Source organism: Oncorhynchus mykiss, chromosome Y, assembly GCF_013265735.2.
Source record: "Oncorhynchus mykiss isolate Arlee chromosome Y, USDA_OmykA_1.1, whole genome shotgun sequence".
NCBI classification, from domain to species: Eukaryota; Metazoa; Chordata; class Actinopteri; order Salmoniformes; family Salmonidae; genus Oncorhynchus; species Oncorhynchus mykiss.
In genome coordinates, this window is record NC_048593.1 from 28,206,010 (window position 1) to 28,225,928 (window position 19,919).

The window sequence follows — 19,919 nt, forward strand, 5'->3', positions numbered from 1 at the left end:
ACTGCATAATGATCTGCTTGTTATTGTGTCAGTAAGGGGAAAACACTGCATAATGATCTGCTTGTTATTGTGTCAGTAAGGGGGAAACACTGCATAATGATCTGCTTGTTATTGTGTCAGTAAGGGGAAAACACTGCATAATGATCTGCTTGTTATTGTGTCAGTAAGGGGAAAACACTGCATAATGATCTGCTTGTTATTGTGTCAGTAAGGGGGAAACACTGCATAATGATCTGCTTGTTATTGTGTCAGTAAGGGGGAAACACTGCAAAATGATCTGCTTGTCATTGTGTCAGTAAGGGGAAAGCACTGCATAATGATCTGCTTGTTATTGTGTCAGTAAGGGGGAAACACTGCATAATGATCTGCTTGTTATTGTGTCAGTAAGGGGGAAACACTGCATAATGATCTGCTTGTTATTGTGTCAGTAAGGGGAAAACACTGCATAATGATCTGCTTGTCATTGTGTCAGTAAGGGGAAAGCACTGCATAATGATCTGCTTGTTATTGTGTCAGTAAGGGGAAAACACTGCATAATGATCTGCTTGTTATTGTGTCAGTAAGGGGGGGAAACACTGCATAATGACCTGCTTGTTATTGTGTCAGTAAGGGGGAAACACTGCATAATGACCTGCTTGTCATTGTGTCAGTAAGGGGAACACACTACATAATGATCTGCTTGTTATTGTGTCAGTAAGGGGAAAACACTGCTTAATGATCTGCTTGTTATTGTGTCAGTAAGGGGAAAGCACTGCATAATGATCTGCTTGTTATTGTGTCAGTAAGGGGAAAGCACTGCATAATGATCTGCTTGTTATTGTGTCAGTAAGGGGAAAACACTGCCTAATGATCTGCTTGTTATTGTGTCAGTAAGGGGAAAGCACTGCATAATGATCTGCTTGTTATTGTGTCAGTAAGGGGAAAACACTGCCTAATGATCTGCCTGTTATTGTGTCAGTGAGGGGGAAACACTGCATAATGATCTGCCTGTTATTGTGTCAGTGAGGGGGAAACACTGCATAATGATCTGCTTGTCACTGTGTCAGTAAGGGGAACACACTGCATAAGGATCTGCTTGTTATTGTGTCAGTAAGGGGAAAACACTGCATAATGATCTGCTTGTTATTGTGTCAGTAAGGGGAACACACTGCATAATGATCTGCTTGTCACTGTGTCAGTAAGGGGAAAACACTGCATAATGATCTGCTTGTTATTGTGTCAGTAAGGGGAAAACACTGCATAATGATCTGCTTGTTATTGTGTCAGTAAGGGGAAAGCACTGCATAATGATCTGCTTGTTATTGTGTCAGTAAGGGGGGGAAACACTGCATAATGATCTGCTTGTTATTGTGTCAGTAAGGGGAAAACACTGCATAATGATCTGCTTGTTATTGCGTCAGTAAGGGGGAAACACTGCATAATGATCTGCTTGTTATTGTGTCAGTAAGGGGAAAACACTGTCTGAAACATTCTACTCTTCAGTTAACACACACACACACCACTCTCTCTCTCCTACAAACACAAAAACTTTCCCAACGTTAAAGCGTTATGCACCAAACAGAATAGCACCAGAAAAAAAAAAATGTTTTATATACAGTGCCTTGCGAAAGTATTCGGCCCCCTTGAACTTTGCGACCTTTTGCCACATTTCAGGCTTCAAACATAAAGATATAAAACTGTATTTTCTTTGTGAAGAATCAACAACAAGTGGGACACAATCATGAAGTGGAATGACATTTATTGGATATTTCAAACTTTTTTAACAAATCAAAAACTGAAAAATTGGGCGTGCAAAATTATTCAGCCCCTTTACTTTCAGTGCAGCAAACTCTCTCCAGAAGTTCAGTGAGGATCTCTGAATGATCCAATGTTGACCTAAATGACTAATGATGATAAATACAATCCACCTGTGTGTAGTCAAGTCTCCGTATAAATGCACCTGCACTGTGATAGTCTCAGAGGTCCGTTAAAAGCGCAGAGAGCATCATGAAGAACAAGGAACACACCAGGCAGGTCCGAGATACTGTTGTGAAGAAGTTTAAAGCCGGATTTGGATACAAAAAGATTTCCCAAGCTTTAAACATCCCAAGGAGCACTGTGCAAGCGATAATATTGAAATGGAAGGAGTATCAGACCACTGCAAATCTACCAAGACCTGGCCGTCCCTCTAAACTTTCAGCTCATACAAGGAGAAGACTGATCAGAGATGCAGCCAAGAGGCCCATGATCACTCTGGATGAACTGCAGAGATCTGACCTGCAGGTGGGAGACTCTGTCCATAGGACAACAATCAGTCGTATATTGCACAAATCTGGCCTTTATGGAAGAGTGGCAAGAAGAAAGCCATTTCTTAAAGATATCCATAAAAAGTGTTGTTTAAAGTTTGCCACAAGCCACCTGGGAGACACACCAAACATGTGGAAGAAGGTGCTCTGGTCAGATGAAAACAAAATTGAACTTTTTGGCAACAATGCAAAACGTTATGTTTGGCGTAAAAGCAACACAGCTGAACACACCATCCCCACTGTCAAACATGGTGGTGGCAGCATCATGGTTTTGGCCTGCTTTTCTTCAGCAGGGACAGGGAAGATGGTTAAAATTGATGGGATGATGGATGGAGCCAAATACAGGACCATTCTGGAAGAAAACCTGATGTAGTCTGCAAAAGACCTGAGACTGGGACGGAGATGTGTCTTCCAACAAGACAATGATCCAAAACATAAAGCAAAATCTACAATGGAATGGTTCAAAAATAAACATATCCAGGTGTTAGAATGGCCAAGTCAAAGTCCAGACCTGAATCCAATCGAGAATCTGTGGAAAGAACTGAAAACTGCTGTTCACAAATGCTCTCCATCCAACCTCACTGAGCTCGAGCTGTTTTGCAAGGAGGAATGGGAAAAAATTTCAGTCTCTCGATGTGCAAAACTGATAGAGACATACCCCAAGCGACTTACAGCTGTAATCGCAGCAAAAGGTGGCGCTACAAAGTATTAACTTAAGGGGGCTGAATAATTTTGCACGCCCAATTTTTCAGTTTTTGATTTGTTAAAAAAGTTTGAAATATCCAATAAATGTCGTTCCACTTCATGATTGTGTCCCACTTGTTGTTGATTCTTCACAAAAAAATACAGTTTTATATCTTCATGTTTGAAGCCTGAAATGTGGCAAAAGGTCGCAAAGTTCAAGGGGGCCAAATACTTTCGCAAGGAACTGTATCATACTGAACAAAAATATAAATGCAACACGCAACAATTTTTTTATATTTTACTGAGTTACAGTTCATATGAGGCAATCAGTCCATTTATATCAATTCTTTAGGCCCCAGTCTATGAATTTCACGTGACTGGGAATACAGATATGCATCTGTTGGTTACAGATACCTTTTTATTTTTTTACAAGTAGGGGCGTGGATCAGACAACCAGTCAGTATCCGGTGTGACCACCATCATGCAGCACGACTCATCTCATAGAGTTGATCAGGCTGTTGATTGTGGCCTGTGGAATGTTGTCCCACTCCTCTTCAATGGCTGTGCGAAGTTGGATATTGTTGGATATTGGCGGGAACTGGAGCATGCTGTTGTACACGTCAATCCAGAGCATCCCAAACATGTTCAATGGGTGACATGTCTGGTGAGTATGTAGGCCATGGAAGAACTGGGACATTTTCAGCTTCTAGGAACTGTGTAAAAATGGTTTAATAAAATTTCAGCTAAATAAGCTTTTTGTGCTTATGGAACATTTCTGGGATCTTTTATTTCAGCTCATGAAACATGGGACCAACACTTTACATGTTGCATTTATATTTTTGTTCAGTATAGTTTAGGCTTACATTAGGCCTATATGAATCCTACCTTTGAAGCACATCTCATGAGTAGCAGACCCTTTTCCTTTCGTCCTGTGCCAAATTAGCCTAAACCTACTGTCAAGTTACCAGGTTGTTAGCTAGGTAGGTATCATGACTGAACAACATTGTTTTTTTCAAACCAATAATTAGGTACGTGGGATCAGTTTAAAATGGCCCGCAACATGGTTTGTGAAACTATTTAAAGTGCGCACAAATCCCAACCGAAAGAAAAAAAAGTATCTCCGTTAATATGGGTCATATTTCTTTACTGTTTAGGCTGGAGACAAGCCGTTTCCTCTGTTGTAAAGCTGCAAGCAGGCCTGTCGCCATGCAGCGCTCCATTTTCCCCCTCTGACACTCAAAAGGCTGCTTGACAGTGAACTTCAAACTCAGACTGGTCTGTGCTCTTGATTATAACAGGTGATGTATCATCATTGCTCGCTCTGCGTGCTGCCCCAATGTAACAAATGTACAACTAACAACAGAAGACTCATCAGGGTCTGCATCCCCGTCGCCATCAGGCTAAATTATATATTTTTTAACTGACTGAGGAATAGATGCTCATGAAGAGCAGAAGGAGAGAAGCGGGTGAATGAGGGCTGGTAGTTATGGTTATAGCTGGTAGGGGGTTATGCTGGCTGATTACAGCTGCTACACGTGATGTGAGCTTGGAAGTGAATATGGTTGGACCTGTGCATACCAGAGACTAGTGGCTGTTGCTTCAATTCAACTGAATTTAAACATTTTGTAGCAGGTTTTTTAGTTCACTAGGGCTGAAAAAGTCAGTATCATATGAAACAGTACTACGGTATTCAAAAAAATGTATCAGAAGTATCATGATGTTTTGGTATCGTGATGTTACCGTGGTAACCGGTATACCGTGCAACGCTAGTCTCTTGCTGGTTTGCCATTTTTCTCCTCCCTTGGTTTCTTTTTTGTTTTCAGCAAAGTGAAATCTTTTTCAATTTTCTCTTTTCTCTTTTTCCTCCCTTTTTTCTGAACCTTAGGTCCTCTCACAAAAAAACACGATGAGTCTACAATGAACAAACCAAGGGATGAAGGTATTTTTGCAGCATGTTTAACCCTTTTGTGGTATTTTTCAAACTTTTGGAGGGGATAGAATAACAAACGGACATTATATGTTGGTGTCTGTAAGTGTAATCACTATTATTATTATCTCATTAATTGTAATCGTCTCACAAAAATGTAATAAGTATAATAATATACACATAATATATTATATTTGATACCATAGCTAAAAGCTAGCTAGAATAGATAACTCAACGTTAATGTTGTGAAGTAGACTGATATAGACAGACATACTCCCCTCTCATCTATCATCTCTCTCATCTAGCTTTTTCCTTCGCTAGCCTCTCTTTCATTTGCTCTCTCTTGCTCTGTTTCTCTCTCTGTCTTTCTCTGTCTCTGTCTTTCTCTCACTGTTTCTCTCTCCGACTTTCTCTCTCTCTCTCTTTCTCTGTCTTTCTCTCTGTCTTTTTCTCACACACACACACACACACACACACACACACACACACACACACACACATATACACACAAACCTCAATTGTTCCACACACCGCTGCCACAGCCATTTTCTCCTTTTTTGGTATATAGTCGAATTTTATTTGCATATCACTTTTTACAAGTCATGCTGTTTTGACTGTCCTCTGTCTTGCACCATCCAAAAGGTGAATACTTTATATTTTGTTTAATAGATGTTCTTTAACTGCATTGTGTAGATTGGGTCTTTTGATTGATCCACTTGACCATTTCTTTATTTGATTATTTGTTGGGGAATAGGTGGGTTTTTACAGTAAAGGCATTACAGTTTGTTTGTAGGGGGGTGCTGGCATTTGGATACGATTCCAAGCGGTGAAGGTTACTGTCCCACAAACATTACACATCTAGGAAACCATGTAACTAGTTGTTAAAACTAGCCAGGGGAATGATGCCTTGTCTTTATATAATCAAGAGGTCTGAAAGATCAGACTATTGTGTTTGTGTGCGTGTATGTGCATATGTTTGTGTTTGCATCCACTCGGGCTGTGTGTATGTGTATGTGCTTGATTGTATGTGTTAAGGTGTGTTTGCTGTTTCCGTGTTCATTTCTCCCATTCTGCCGTCTCTAATTGCTATGGTTTAAAAAGAGACAGATCTAGCTAATCCAATTGTGCGGTTTCTTAACGGTGAAAAGAGAGGGAAGGATGCGTACATGAATCCGGAGGAGAGGAGCAGAATGACAGAAGAGAGATGAAAGAGAAAGGGAGAGGGGAGCTCTGAGAGCACAGGGGAGGGCGAGGAGGGGGAGAAAATGGAAAAAATAGTGGTGATGAAGACAAGTGCATGATGAAATGACATTTATAGAGCTTTGAAAGTGAGAGAGAGGGAGGAAGAGAGGGTGGATGAGTGGGAGACTAGGATGGAAAATAGTGAGAAAGAGAGAGGTACAGAAGAGAGGAAGTGAGAGAGAATGCAGTCCAATAACAAGAGACTAGTAAGGCTGAGATGAAGGGAGAGAAATGCAGCAAGGGTGGAGGGGGAGAGAGCAGCAAGGGTGGAGGGGGGGAGAGAGCAGCAAGGGTGGAGGGGAGAGAGAGCAGCAAGGGTGGAGGGGGGGAGAGCAGCAAGGGTGGAGGGGGGGGAAGAGCAGCAAGGGTGGAGGGGGGAGAGAGCAGCAAGGGTGGAGGGAGGAGAGAGCAGCAAGGGTGGAGGGGGGAGAGAGCAGCGAGGGTGGAGGGGGGAGAGAGCAGTGAGGGTGGAGGGGGGAGAGCAGTGAGGGTGGAGGGGGGAGAGCAGTGAGGGTGGAGGGGGGAGAGAGCAGTGAGGGTGGAGGGGGGAGAGAGCAGTGAGGGTCGACGGGGGAGAGCAGTGAGGGTGGAGGGGGGAGAGAGCAGCGAGGGGGGAAGGGGGAGAGAGCAGCAAGGGGAGGTGGGAGAGAGCAGCGAGGGTGGAGGGGGGGAGAGCAGTGAGGGTGGAGGGGGGAGAGAGCAGCGAGGGGGGAGGGGGGAGAGAGCAGCAAGGGGAGGGGGGAGAGAGCAGCAAGGGTGGAGGGGGGAGAGAGCAGCGAGGGTGGAGGGGGGAGAGAGCAGCGAGGGTGGAGGGGGGAGAGAGCAGTGAGGGTGGAGGGGGGAGAGCAGTGAGGGTGGAGGGGGGAGAGAGCAGTGAGGGTGGAGGGGGGAGAGAGCAGTGAGGGTGGAGGGGGGAGAGAGCAGTGAGGGTGGAGGGGGGGAGAGCAGTGAGGGTGGAGGGGGGAGAGAGCAGCGAGGGGGGAAGGGGGAGAGAGCAGCAAGGGGAGGTGGGAGAGAGCAGCGAGGGTGGAGGGGGGGAGAGCAGTGAGGGTGGAGGGGGGAGAGAGCAGCGAGGGGGGAGGGGGGAGAGAGCAGCAAGGGGAGGGGGGAGAGAGCAGCGAGGGTGGAGGGGGGAGAGCAGCATGGGTGGAGGGGGGAGAGAGCAGCAAGGGTGGAGGGGGGAGAGAGCAGCAAGTGTGGAGGGGGGAGAGAGCAACAGCAGCAAGGGTGGAGGGGGGAGAGAGCAACAGCAGCAAGGGTGGAGGGGGAGAGAGCAACAGCAGCAAGGGTGGAGGGGAGAGAGCAACAGCAGCAAGGGTGGAGGGGGAGAGAGCAACAGCAGCAAGGGTGGAGGGGGGAGAGAGAGCAACAGCAGCAAGGGTGGAGGAGGAGAGAGCAACAGCAGCAAGGGTGGAGGGGGGAGAGAGAAGGGGAGAGGGAGAGTGGCGGGTTACGAAGAGATGAGAGGAGAGGAGAGGAAGGAAGGAAAGGAGCGAGAATAGTGTGCCAGTGTTTAAGGGGCTGTTTTGAAGCAGGCAGGACAGTGAGGGCCCTTTTGGCCCTGTAGGCCTGGGATGTAGGCTGATGGTGGCTGAGTGAGACAGTTATCTTTGCTCCCCTCCCACTTGCACACATGAACTCTTATCATGCACTCTTATTATGCACTCGTATCATGTACTAACACGTGTGAAGTCACACATACAGTACACAGACACTAAATCACTCTACATCACTTTCTTTCACATACACATCCTACACCAACACACACTCCATCACATACAAACAGGGGCATCAGCAACCACACAACACAGGGAAGGGGAAGGCATGACAAACCTAACCTAATGCACTGTAGCAGGCCTATAATAAATGCCCCAAACTAGATCCCCTACGTACTGGTCTTGACGAGAAGAAAAACAACTGTCCCAGGGAGGTTCTCTTCTGCACTGTTCAACCAATCTATTAAATGTGGAGGAGGATGGACTAGTCTGACTGGGTCAGTCCAGACCCCTGCTACAAGGTTAGCTCTTGTGCTGATGCTTAGAAAGACCTCCATAAAGAATGAATGAGTTCCACGTACTGTACAGAGTGATGAACAGCTGCATACAATGTCTATGATCTACAGAATATCCAGAGTATGTATGGTGCAGTCAACCTATCAGATGGACCCATAACACCCATATTAATATTACATACATATTACATGCATAGTACATACATATTATATACATATTATATACATATTACATGCATAGTACATACATATTATATACATATTATATACATAGTACATACATATTATATACATATTATATACATATTACATACATATTACATACATATTATATACATATTATATACATATTACATACATATTATATACATATTATATACATATTACATACATATTACATGGATAGTACATACATATTATATACATATTACATACATATTACATACATATTACATGGATAGTACATACATATTATATACATATTACATACATATTACATACATATTACATGCATAGTACATACATATTATATACATATTATATACATAGTATATACATATTATATACATATTACATGCATAGTACATACATATTACATACATATTACATACATATTACATGGATAGTACATACATATTATATACATATTACATACATATTACATACATATTACATACATATTACATGGATAGTACATACATATTATATACATATTATATACATATTATATACATATTATATACATATTACATACATATTATATACATATTATATACATATTACATACATATTACATGGATAGTACATACATATTATATACATATTACATACATATTACATACATATTATATACATATTATATACATATTACATACATATTACATGGATAGTACATACATATTATATACATATTACATACATATTACATACATATTACATGGATAGTACATACATATTACATACATATTACATACATATTACATGCATAGTACATACATATTATATACATATTATATACATAGTATATACATATTATATACATATTACATGCATAGTACATACATATTACATACATATTACATACATATTACATGGATAGTACATACATATTATATACATATTACATACATATTACATACATATTACATACATATTACATGCATAGTACATACATATTATATACATATTACATACATATTACATACATATTACATGCTGTGACTGGGTATGTAAGTAACGTTGGTTAGTTAACGTTATCTAACGTAGGTTAATGACATGTTTGGATGGAGTGTTAACCTCCTGGATGTCCCGATGTGAGTCAGTCACATAGTGAAATGTCTCTCTGAGGAGACACGTACACCTGGAGAGTCCTGCAGGTGGCTCTAACACACATCCCATCTCCTTCCTCTGTTAGTCAGCCTGAACACGTGCACAGACACACACATACGGCAACGTGTACATTATCATGCCGTCATGCTAGGCTCGTACGCTCACACACGGACACATAATAAACTCAAATCGTTACGTTCACTTAGCGCCCATTCACACAGAGGTATTTGAATGCTTTATGTGGGTGAACAGCGAGATAGATTGTCACAAAGGCCTACATCCTTTAGAGGTAACACATGCTCACAAACACACAGAGCACTCAGACGTCCACAGCAACACTCTCAGAGACAAAGTACCTGGTGCTCTAGATGTCCTAGCTCTGCTGGAGAAGAGTGACACTCTCCAGTCCAGTGCTGAGCGTCCCTCTCTGTCAATGTCTCTGTCGCTGTCTGTCTCTGTGTGTGTGTTGTTTGTCATGTGCTTGTGGTGTGTGACTGCCTGGTGACAGAGAGGAGAGCTGATCCATTAGCCAGGCGTCACACCAAGGGCTCTGCTGGCCTGGTAATGCTGGGATAATTGAACTTGTTTACATCTCCTCTGGGAAATCACTAGAGACACACAATACACTGGAGAGAAAGGGAATGGAGTGTGTGTGAGTGTGTGTGTATGCATGTGTGTGTGCGCACTCCATTGCTGTATGATTGTGCGCATATGCGAAGTTGGTTGCATAAGAGAGATGGGGAAATCATTTGTGTGTGTGTGTCAGGGCTTTAATGTATTTAGTCTCTCGAGTGCACTGTAATATGTTCTATGAAGGATGACTGCATGTGTGTGTATTGACGCAGTGGTGTGTGTGTGCACATGCAAGTGCGGGTGTGCGTGTGTGTGTGTGTGTGTGTGATGCACTCTGGTGCATGTGTAACCTGAGAATCAGGTTGTGATGCAAATACGTGAGTAGAATGTGTTACCACGGCAACAGGCTCAGAGTGAGTCAGTGCAATGGAATGGCTGGTGCGGTTCTATTAGAGAGACAAGAGGCAGTTTCCATAGCGACTCAGCATCGGAGCTGCCTATGTGTGTGTGTGTGTCCGTGTGCTCACGTGTGTGAAGTTTCCTACATGCGTCTCTGTGTCCGTGAAGAGACCTTGCCATGTACAACTCTGTAACGGTTTATTTGAGCTCATCCTGTCCCACCATTTTCTTGTGACATTACTCTTTCTACTCCTCTCTCTTTCTCTCTCTCTCTCTCTCTTTCTCTCTCTCTCTCTCGCACGCACTCTTTCTCTCTGCCTCTGTGCATATCTCTTTCTCTCTATCTCTCTCTCTCCCCTTTCTCTCTCTCTTTTCCCATCGTTCTCTACATTATTTATTTACTCATCTCTCTCCCTCTGTATATTTGTCCATCTTTCTCTCTATCTCCATCTCCCTGTCTCTTTTCCCATCTCCCACTCCAGAAGCTCATCAGGCTAAACAGATGCTGTGCTGTTATTTATGTTTCCTCTTAGTCTGGCTCTCATATGAATTATCCACAGGGCAGACGCTAGGCTAACTGGGCAGCACTGGCAGATCTGCCCTACTAAAGACACACAGACCATACCACAGCACGTCACAGAGAGGGGGGACCCTGTGAAACCCAGACCGTACAAGCATACTACAGAGAGGACAGTAGGAGAGACAGTGGCAGACTGTACCATAACTCGCCGGAGGGGGACAGTGAGAGTTACAGATTGTGCCATAATTCCACAGAGAGAGGGGACCCAGGGAGACTTGTTGCACAGCACTACAAGAGGGGACAGAAACATACATAGACTGCCACAACACTACCACCATGTTCTAACATCTAATATGGCTAACCACTGGATAGGTTCCAACACTATAGCTTTCACTTATAATGTCCTCTCAGTTCAGTTTGAAGGTCAGGAATGAGGAGAAGAAGCTTACGTTTCAGACTTTGGGGATATACACTGCATTTACAAAAGTATGTCGACACCCCTTCAAATTAGTGGATTTGGCTATTTCAGCCACACCCGTTGCTGACAGGTGTATAAAATTGAGCACATAGCCATGCAATCTCCATAGACAAACCTTGGCAGTAGAATGGCCTTACTGAAGGGCTCACTGACTTTCAACACAGCACCGTCATATGACGGTACCGTCATTCCAACAAGTCAGTTTGTTTAATTTCTGCCCTGCTAGAGGTGCCCTGGTCAACTGTAAATGCTGTTATTGTAAAAGTGGGAATGTCTGTCCTCGGTTGCAACACTCAATACCAAGTTCCAAACTGCCTCTGGAAGCAACATCAGCACAAGAACTGTTTGTCGGTAGCTTCATGAAATGGGTTTCCATGGCCGAGCAGCCGCACACAAGCCTAAGATCACCATGCACAATTCCAAGCGTTGGCTGGAGTGGTGTAAAACTTGCCACCATTGCACTCTGGAGCAGTGGAAATGTGTTCTCTGGAGTGATGAATAACGCTTCACCATCTGGCACCATCTGGGGGATGCCAGGAGAACGCTACCTGCCCCAAAGCATAGTGCCAATTTTAATGTTTGGTGGAGAAGGAATAATGTTCTGGGGCTGTTTTTCATGATTCAGGCTAGGCCCCTTAGTTCCACTGAAGTGAAATCTTAATGCTACAGAATACAATGACATTCTAGATGATTCTGTGCTTCCAACATTGTGGCCACAGTTTGCGGAAGGCCCATTACTGTTTCAGCATTACAATGCCCCCGTGCACAAAGCGAGGTCCATTCAGAAATGGTTTGTCGAGATCGGTGTGGAATAACTTGACTGGCCTGCACAGAGCCCTGACCTCAAACCCATTGAACACCTTTAAGATGAATTGGGACGTCAACTGCGAGTCAGGCCTAATCGCCCAACCTCCGTGCCCGACCTCACTAATGCTTTTGTTGCTGAATGGAAGCAAGTCCCTTTAACAATGTTCTGACATCTAGTGAAAGCCTTCCTAGAAAATTGGAGGCTGTTATAACAGCAAAGGGGGGACCACCTCCGCTAGGGGCGTCAGGTAGCCAAGTGGTTAGAGTGTTGGGCTAGTAACCAACAGATAGCCAAGTGGTTAGAGTGTTGGGCTAGTAACCAGCAGGTAGCCAAGTGGTTAGAGTGTTGGGCTAGTAACCAGCAAGTAGCCAAGTGGTTAGAGTGTTGGGCTAGTAACCAGCAGGTAGCCAAGTGGTTAGAGTGTTGGGCTAGTAACCAGCAGGTAGCCAAGTGGTTAGAGTGTTGGGCTAGTAACCAGCAGGTAGCCAAGTGGTTAGAGTGTTGGGCTAGTAACCAGCAGGTAGCCAAGTGGTTAGAGTGTTGGGCTAGTAACCAGCAGGTAGCCAAGTGGTTAGAGTGTTGGGCTAGTAACCAGCAGGTAGCCAAGTGGTTAGAGTGTTGGGCTAGTAACCAGCAGGTAGCCAAGTGGTTAGAGTGTTGGGCTAGTAACCAGCAGGTAGCCAAGTGGTTAGAGTGTTGGGCTAGTAACCAGCAGGTAGCCAAGTGGTTAGAGTGTTGGGCTAGTAACCAGCAGGTAGCCAAGTGGTTAGAGTGTTGGGCTAGTAACCAGCAAGTAGCCAAGTGGTTAGAGTGTTGGACTAATAACCAAAAGGTTGCAAAATCAAATCCCTGAGCTGACAAGGTAAAAATCTGTCGTTCTGAACAGGCAGTTAACCCACTGTTCCTAGGCCAGTTAACCCACTGTTCCTAGGCCATCATTGAACATAAGAATGTGTTCTTAACTGACTTGCCTAGTTAAATAAAGATGTTTTTAAATCATGCCAGTGATTTTGGAATGAGAGGTGTTTTGGTCATGTAGTTTAGTTGAAGGTGAGAGGCCACAGTAGAAAAGGGAGATTGATGCAGAAATGGATATGCAGAAATGGATATATGATTTGAGTGAAGGATGTTCTGTGGACATTTCTGTGGGTGTTTTTTTGTAAATACACTAAAAGTTGTGTCATCTGTTCCTCAGAATCTAAAGTTGTTCTACTTCTGTCTCTTTCTCTCATCCTGTGTGTGTGTGTGTGTGTGTGTGTGTGTGTGTGTGTGTGTGTGTGTGTGTGTGTGTGTGTGTGTGTGTGTGTGTGTGTGTGTGTGTGTGTGTGTGTGTGTGTGTGTGTTTGTCCATGTCCCTCTCTTCCCCACAGATATCCGTGACCGTCGGAAGAAGCCGGTGATGTTGTTCATTCATGGCGGCTCCTACATGGAGGGGGCGGGAAACATGTTCGACGCCAGCGTTCTCGCAGCCTACGGCAACGTCATCGTGGTCACCATGAACTACCGTCTGGGCGTACTTGGTGAGTATGTCTGTCGGCATACTATGACATCACTTCCTGTTTGCACCGTCAGTCCTCAGTACTCTTAGTCTATAGTTTATCTCTCCTGAATTTGATGCCTTGAAATTATATAGAGCAAGGATTCTTTTCCTGATCATGTAAACTGACCAGGAAAAGATCTGGGTCATTATTGTACAGATGTAGGATCTTAATTTGAGCCAGTCTCCTAAAGCAGGAAAATCTTCCAGTAGGGGTTGATACATTTTTTGTTAAGGCAAATCAAGTCTTACATTTTAAAATGGAAATTACACATTTTTGAAGGCTTTTTTAAACCTTGAAAATACTACAAGTCTGCATTTCCTGCAATGCAGGAACATTTTCAGCAACAAAAGAGTGATCCAATCCTGATCCTACATCTGTAGTCTACAGCTAGGTCCTGGACTTTGTCCTGACCACATGACCTGAACAGGAGAACCATCTGGCCCTAGCTGAACCATGACCTGACCATTGTGTGGTCTGCCCCTGTGTACAGACTGAGCCAGTGGACAGGAGTTTAGTCAGCTGTTCTACGGGGCTGACTGCCTGCTTGTTTCAACAGGTGTTTGTTTGTATACAGTACACCACAGTATCCATTGTGGTTGCCAGGTTGGGTAATGGGATCTTGTTTACTGTATCAAGCCTGTCTCAACACATCAGAGTATTCTTCAAGAGAGAAATTGGAGGACTTTATGATACAGTTCAAGCTTTCCCACTAGTGTAAACCGAGTGAAATGTGACCCAGACAGTCATTGACAGACCGGGCCAGCCAGTTGAGAGGTTTGAGAGTTTAAGGTGCACCTGGCAGCAGTCCTGCTAAATTTGGGCCTGTCTGTTTTGTGGTCATGTTTCATGTGCTATTATGCTTTCCTACATCTGTCTGACTAACTGGAAACATTATTGAGTGGAGCGTGAGAACAATCCTCTGTGTGAACTCCAGTTTTCTTAACGCACTATTTAATCCTTGCGCTGCATGCCGCTGTAATGGACTGATCCAAATGCTCCTCAATGGTGTGCATGTTCACGTCATTCTTAAGCCAAATAGTAGTCTTTTCCTGTGTGATTTACATACTCATGTGTGTAGTAGTTGTGTATGTACTGCATGTGTGTGCGTCTGTATATGTATTATGTAGGTATGTGTGTAATTTACCCTTGTGTAGTGTACCACACACACACACTGACACAGAGGTAAAGAGCGATCTTGCTGAGCGATGCAGAGGGATGATGCAGTGTCCTCGATTCCTCTAACATGGTTGAACATTTTGGTACGTGGGCGAGTAGACTAACCTCTCTCTCTCTCCCTCTGTTCTGCTTCAACTGGGTTACTCTACTGTACTGAAGGGATTATATGTGTGTGTGTGCGTGTGTGTGTGTGTGTGTGTGTGTGTGTGTGTGTGTGTGTGTGTGTGTGTGTGTGTGTGGGTGTGTGTGTGTGTGTGTGTGTTTGTTAGTGAGTTTGTATGTGTGTGTGTGTGTCTGTGTTTGTTAGGGAGTTTGTGTGTATGTGTGTATGTGCTTGTGTGTGTGGGTGCATTTATGCATACATGTATTAGTGTGTGTGTGTGCATTGTGTGTGTATGTGTACATGTGCGTATTTGAATAAGTAACAGTAGAAATTGTGCCATCCACCCTCACCACCTCTCTCATTGGACAAACCATTTTTGGCCTAAAAAGAGAAAGACTACTGCTCGACATTTCAACAATATGTTTAGCACATAATCTTTGGTATCATATCATACTTATGCACATGCACACTGACATATGCCAACCTGATTTCAGCCTCTCTTTAAGAGAGAGATAGGGGGACATAGAGGGAGGGAGCGAGAGAGAAGGGGGATAGAGACAGATGAGAGAGGGAGAAACAGAGAGAGAGCGTTAGAAAGAGAAGGAGAAACAGAGAGAGAGCGTTAGAGAGAGAAGGAGAAACAGAGAGAGAGCGTTAGAGACAGAAGGAGAAACAGAGAGAGAGCGTTAGAGAGAGAAGGAGAAACAGAGAGAGAGAGCGTTAGAGAGAGAAGGAGAAACAGAGAGAGAGCGTTAGAGAGAGAAGGTGAAACAGAGAGAGAGCGTTAGAGAGAGAAGGAGAAAGAGAGAGAGAGCGTTAGAGAGAGAAGGAGAAAGAGAGAGAGCATTAGAGAGAGAAGGAGAAACAGAGATACAGCGTTAGAGAGAGAAGGAGAAAGAGAGAGAGAGCGTTAGAGAGAGAAGGAGAAATAGAGATACAGCGTTAGAGAGAGAAGGAGAAACAGAGAGAGAGCTTTAGAGAGAGAAGGAGAAACAGAGATACAGCGTTAGAGAGAGAAGGAGAAACAGAGAGAGAGCGTTAGAGAGAGAAGGAGAAACAGAGATACAGCGTTAGAGAGAGAAGGAGAAACAGAGAGAGAGCGTTAGAGAGAGAAGGAGAAACAGAGATACAGCGTTAGAGAGAGAAGGAGAAACAGAGAGAGAGCTTTAGAGAGAGAAGGAGAAACAGAGATACAGCGTTAGAGAGAGAAGGAGAAACAGAGAGAGAGCGTTAGAGAGAGAAGGAGAAACAGAGAGAGAGCGTTAGAGAGAGAGAAGGAGAAACAGAGAGAGAGAGCGTTAGATAGAGAAGGAGAAACAGAGAGAGAGCGTTAGAGAGAGAAGGAGAAACAGAGAGAAACAGAAGGGGAGATGAGAACAGTCTAAAAATAACCCATCAGAAGTGCTTTTTAAATCTGCAGCGAAGCAAAGAATTCATTCAATCAAAATGTGTTAATGCAATATGGCCACAGCGCGCGCGCACACACACACACACACACACACACACACACACACACACACACACACACACACACACACACACACACACTTGCAGTATCTCTCTATACTCTCTTACAATTTCATAAGGGTTTCAAACAAATGAAACGTTTTTGTGGATGTTAGATTAATTTATGATATGTTTGTGCTTTGTGAAAGGGGAAAATATGTCTGATGTCTGTTTGAGAAGAATCCCAAATGTCTGCCATGTGCAGTCCAGCAGTGTTTAGCATGGTGAAGATAGGAGTGTGTATACTAGTACATAGAGATCCAGCCCAATGCTGCTGCCTCCCACCTTCCCTCTTACTGTCCTCCTGGCTGCTCCAGCCCAATGCTGCTGCCTCCCCCCTACTGTCCTCCTGGTTGCTCCAGCCAAATGCTGCTGCCTCCCACCTTCCCCCTACCGTCCTCCTGGCTGCTCACCTCCCCCCTACCGTCCTCCTGGCTGCTCACCTCCCCCCTACCGTCCTCCTGGCTGCTCACCTCCCCCCTACTGTCCTCCTGGCTGCTCACCTCCCCCCTACCGTCCTCCTGGCTGCTCACCTCCCCCCTACCGTCCTCCTGGCTGCTCACCTCCCCCCTACTGTCCTCCTGGCTGCTCACCTCCCCCTACCGTCCTCCTGGCTGCTCACCTCCCCCTACCGTCCTCCTGGCTGCTCACCTCCCCCATACTGTCCTCCTGGCTGCTCACCTCCCCCCTACCGTCCTCCTGGCTGCTTACCTCCTCCCTACTGTCCTCCTGGCTTCTCCAGTCCAATGCTGCTGCCTACTCACCTTACCATTACCTTCCTCCTGGCTGCTCCAGGCCAATGCAGCCTCCTGATTTGTGCTGCACAGCCATCTGTTCAGACTAATTAACTAATTAACTAATTAATGAACTCTGGGGAAGGGCCAACCATCACTGGACTGTGGGAGAGAGAGAGAGGCTTCTCACCTCAGGAAGAGAAATGTAACACTTTGCTGTCTTCATCTTCTCCTTCTTCTCCTTCTCCTTCTTCTCCTCCAACCACTCCTCTCTTCTTCTCCTCTCGATCATTTCATCCCCATTCTCTCCATCAGATCAGACCCATCTCTCTGATTGAACAGGATCGGAAGACTCCTAATGAGTTCATCTCATGTGTTTGTTTCTTTCCTCTCTACCAACAAACACCAAATCATTCCCAGATCATTCCCAGCTCTCTCTTTCAGCATACAGCCTATTGGTTTCAATGTACAGTAATCTCATAATGACAAACCCAGCTCCGATTGAATAAATAGAGCCAGTGTTGGGATTTCAGTATTATGAGAAATCGCATGTTCCCTTTTATAATGAGGTGATTTGGTTATTGGTTATTGTTGCATGTGCCTGTCAGGAGAAAGTGAATTTGCCTGCACAAACGTAGCGAGTGGAGGAAGCATGAAATGAAACGAGATGGGGTATAGTGTTACTGTATGGAATAATCATTTAGATGGTGAAACAACATAGAATAGACCACAACCCAATCCTGCATAACACAACAGGATAACACTGGAGAGTGCACAACGACTGACATTACAACAGCCCGATAATAAAATAGACGGGTTAGCTGACAATGTCACCAAAGCGAAGTGCAAGCTTGTTGTGTTGTGATTCTGGCCGGCCAGATGGTTAACAGCAATGAAAAGAAACTGCCATGTGGTGAATTGTAAGTGTCTCGTTTCAGCCCGATTGATCTTGTTCTTGAGACCATGTCCTGTTTTGAGGTGTTAGGACTGATGTCACATCTATGCTAATATGGCTCAAATTTGCTAGCTAGCTAGCTAACCAACACCTGTAAGGATGTATTTTGGAGACATTTGCTCATTGTGCAACTTTATTTTATGTTTTGGATAAATATTGGAGACGAAATATAGTTTACATGTTATGAACAACCTCAACCAACCCTGTCTGTCTGTTTTGCCCCATCGTTGCGCACGCTTTGGTTTTGTTGCTTATCAACCAACCCGTCTACACAGAAGGATAGGGACTTCTCTGAAACACACAGATACTGATAAAGGCCATGATGGATATGGTTGATCTGAAAGGTTACCTCACATTGCACAATGAGCAATTTCACCTATGAGTCCAATTTTACGCTGTTAGACACGGGCTCGTGTTTACAAGAAGAACAAGCCGTCCATGAACGATGTAGTCTGAAAACACTGTGCTTCTCTCTCTGAACACAGCCTCATCTGTGGAAGGCAGACATCTTACGGTAATACTCAATCTGTACTCAATCAGGTCATTTCACATGTTCGTCTGTGGACCTCACTACTGGACTGATTTATACACTACCATATTTTCCCTTCTTCTCATCTGCCCACACCTGCTGTAGCTTTGAAGGCTGTCTCTCCATTTCCCGGTGTTCTTTCCTCTGTCTCTATATCGATATGTATGTTTATGTATCTGTCCTACTCTTCTGTACACTGAGTATAATAAAGAATAATTAAGAATACCTTTCTAATATTGAGTTGCACCCCAATGTTGACTCCAGTGCTTCCCACAGTTGTGTCAAGTTGGCTGGATGTCCTTTGGCTGGTGGACCATTCTTGATACACACGGGAAACTGTTGAGCGTGAAAAACCCAGCCGCGTTGCTGTTCTTGACACAAACTGGTGCGCCTGGCACCTAAATCAAATCAAATTTTATTGGTCACATACGCATGGTTAGCAGATGTTATTGTGAGTGTAGTGAAGTGCTTATGCTTCTAGATCTGACAGTGCAGCAGTATCTAACAGGTCATATCTAACAAATTCCACAACAAAACCTAATACACACCATCTAGTAAAGTAATGGGATGAGAATATATAAGTATAAAATATATGGATGAGCAGTGACAGAGAGGCTAAGATGCAATAGATAGTATAGAATAGATAGTGTAGTATACAGTATATACATATGATATAAGTAATGTGAGATATGTAAACATTCTTAAAGTGGCATTATTAAAGTGACCAATGTTCCATTTATTAAAGTGGCCAATGATATCAAGTCTGTAGGTAGGCAGCCGCCTCTGTGCTAGTGATGGCTGTTTAACAATCAGATAGCCTTGAGATAGAAGCTGTTTTTCAATCTCTCTGTCCCAGCTTTGATGCACCTGTACTGACCTCGCCTTCTGGATGGAAGCAAGGTGAACAGACAGTGGTGGTTATTGTCCTTGATGACCTTTTTTGCCTTCCTATGACATCGGGTGTTGTATGTGTCCTGGAAGGCAGGTAGTTTGCCCCCGGTAATGGGTTGTACAGACCGCACCACCCTCTGGAGAACCCTGCGGTTGTGGGCGGTGCAGTTGCCGTACCAGGCGGTGATACACCCCGAAAGGATGCCCTCGATTGTGCACCTGTAAAAG

At 44.2% G+C, this 19,919-nt stretch overlaps 1 protein-coding gene across 1 annotated transcript in view; it reads left to right on the plus strand.

Annotated features, from left to right (window-relative positions):
* The window catches only part of LOC110509402 (neuroligin-2), an 88,947-nt gene that overhangs the window by 38,664 nt on the left and 30,364 nt on the right, over positions 1 to 19,919 (plus strand). The window contains exons 3-4 of the mRNA XM_036967505.1: positions 4,855 to 4,908; positions 13,627 to 13,776. Of these exons, the coding sequence (XP_036823400.1) occupies positions 4,855 to 4,908; positions 13,627 to 13,776 (204 nt within the window). The remainder of the gene's footprint in view (positions 1 to 4,854; positions 4,909 to 13,626; positions 13,777 to 19,919) is intronic.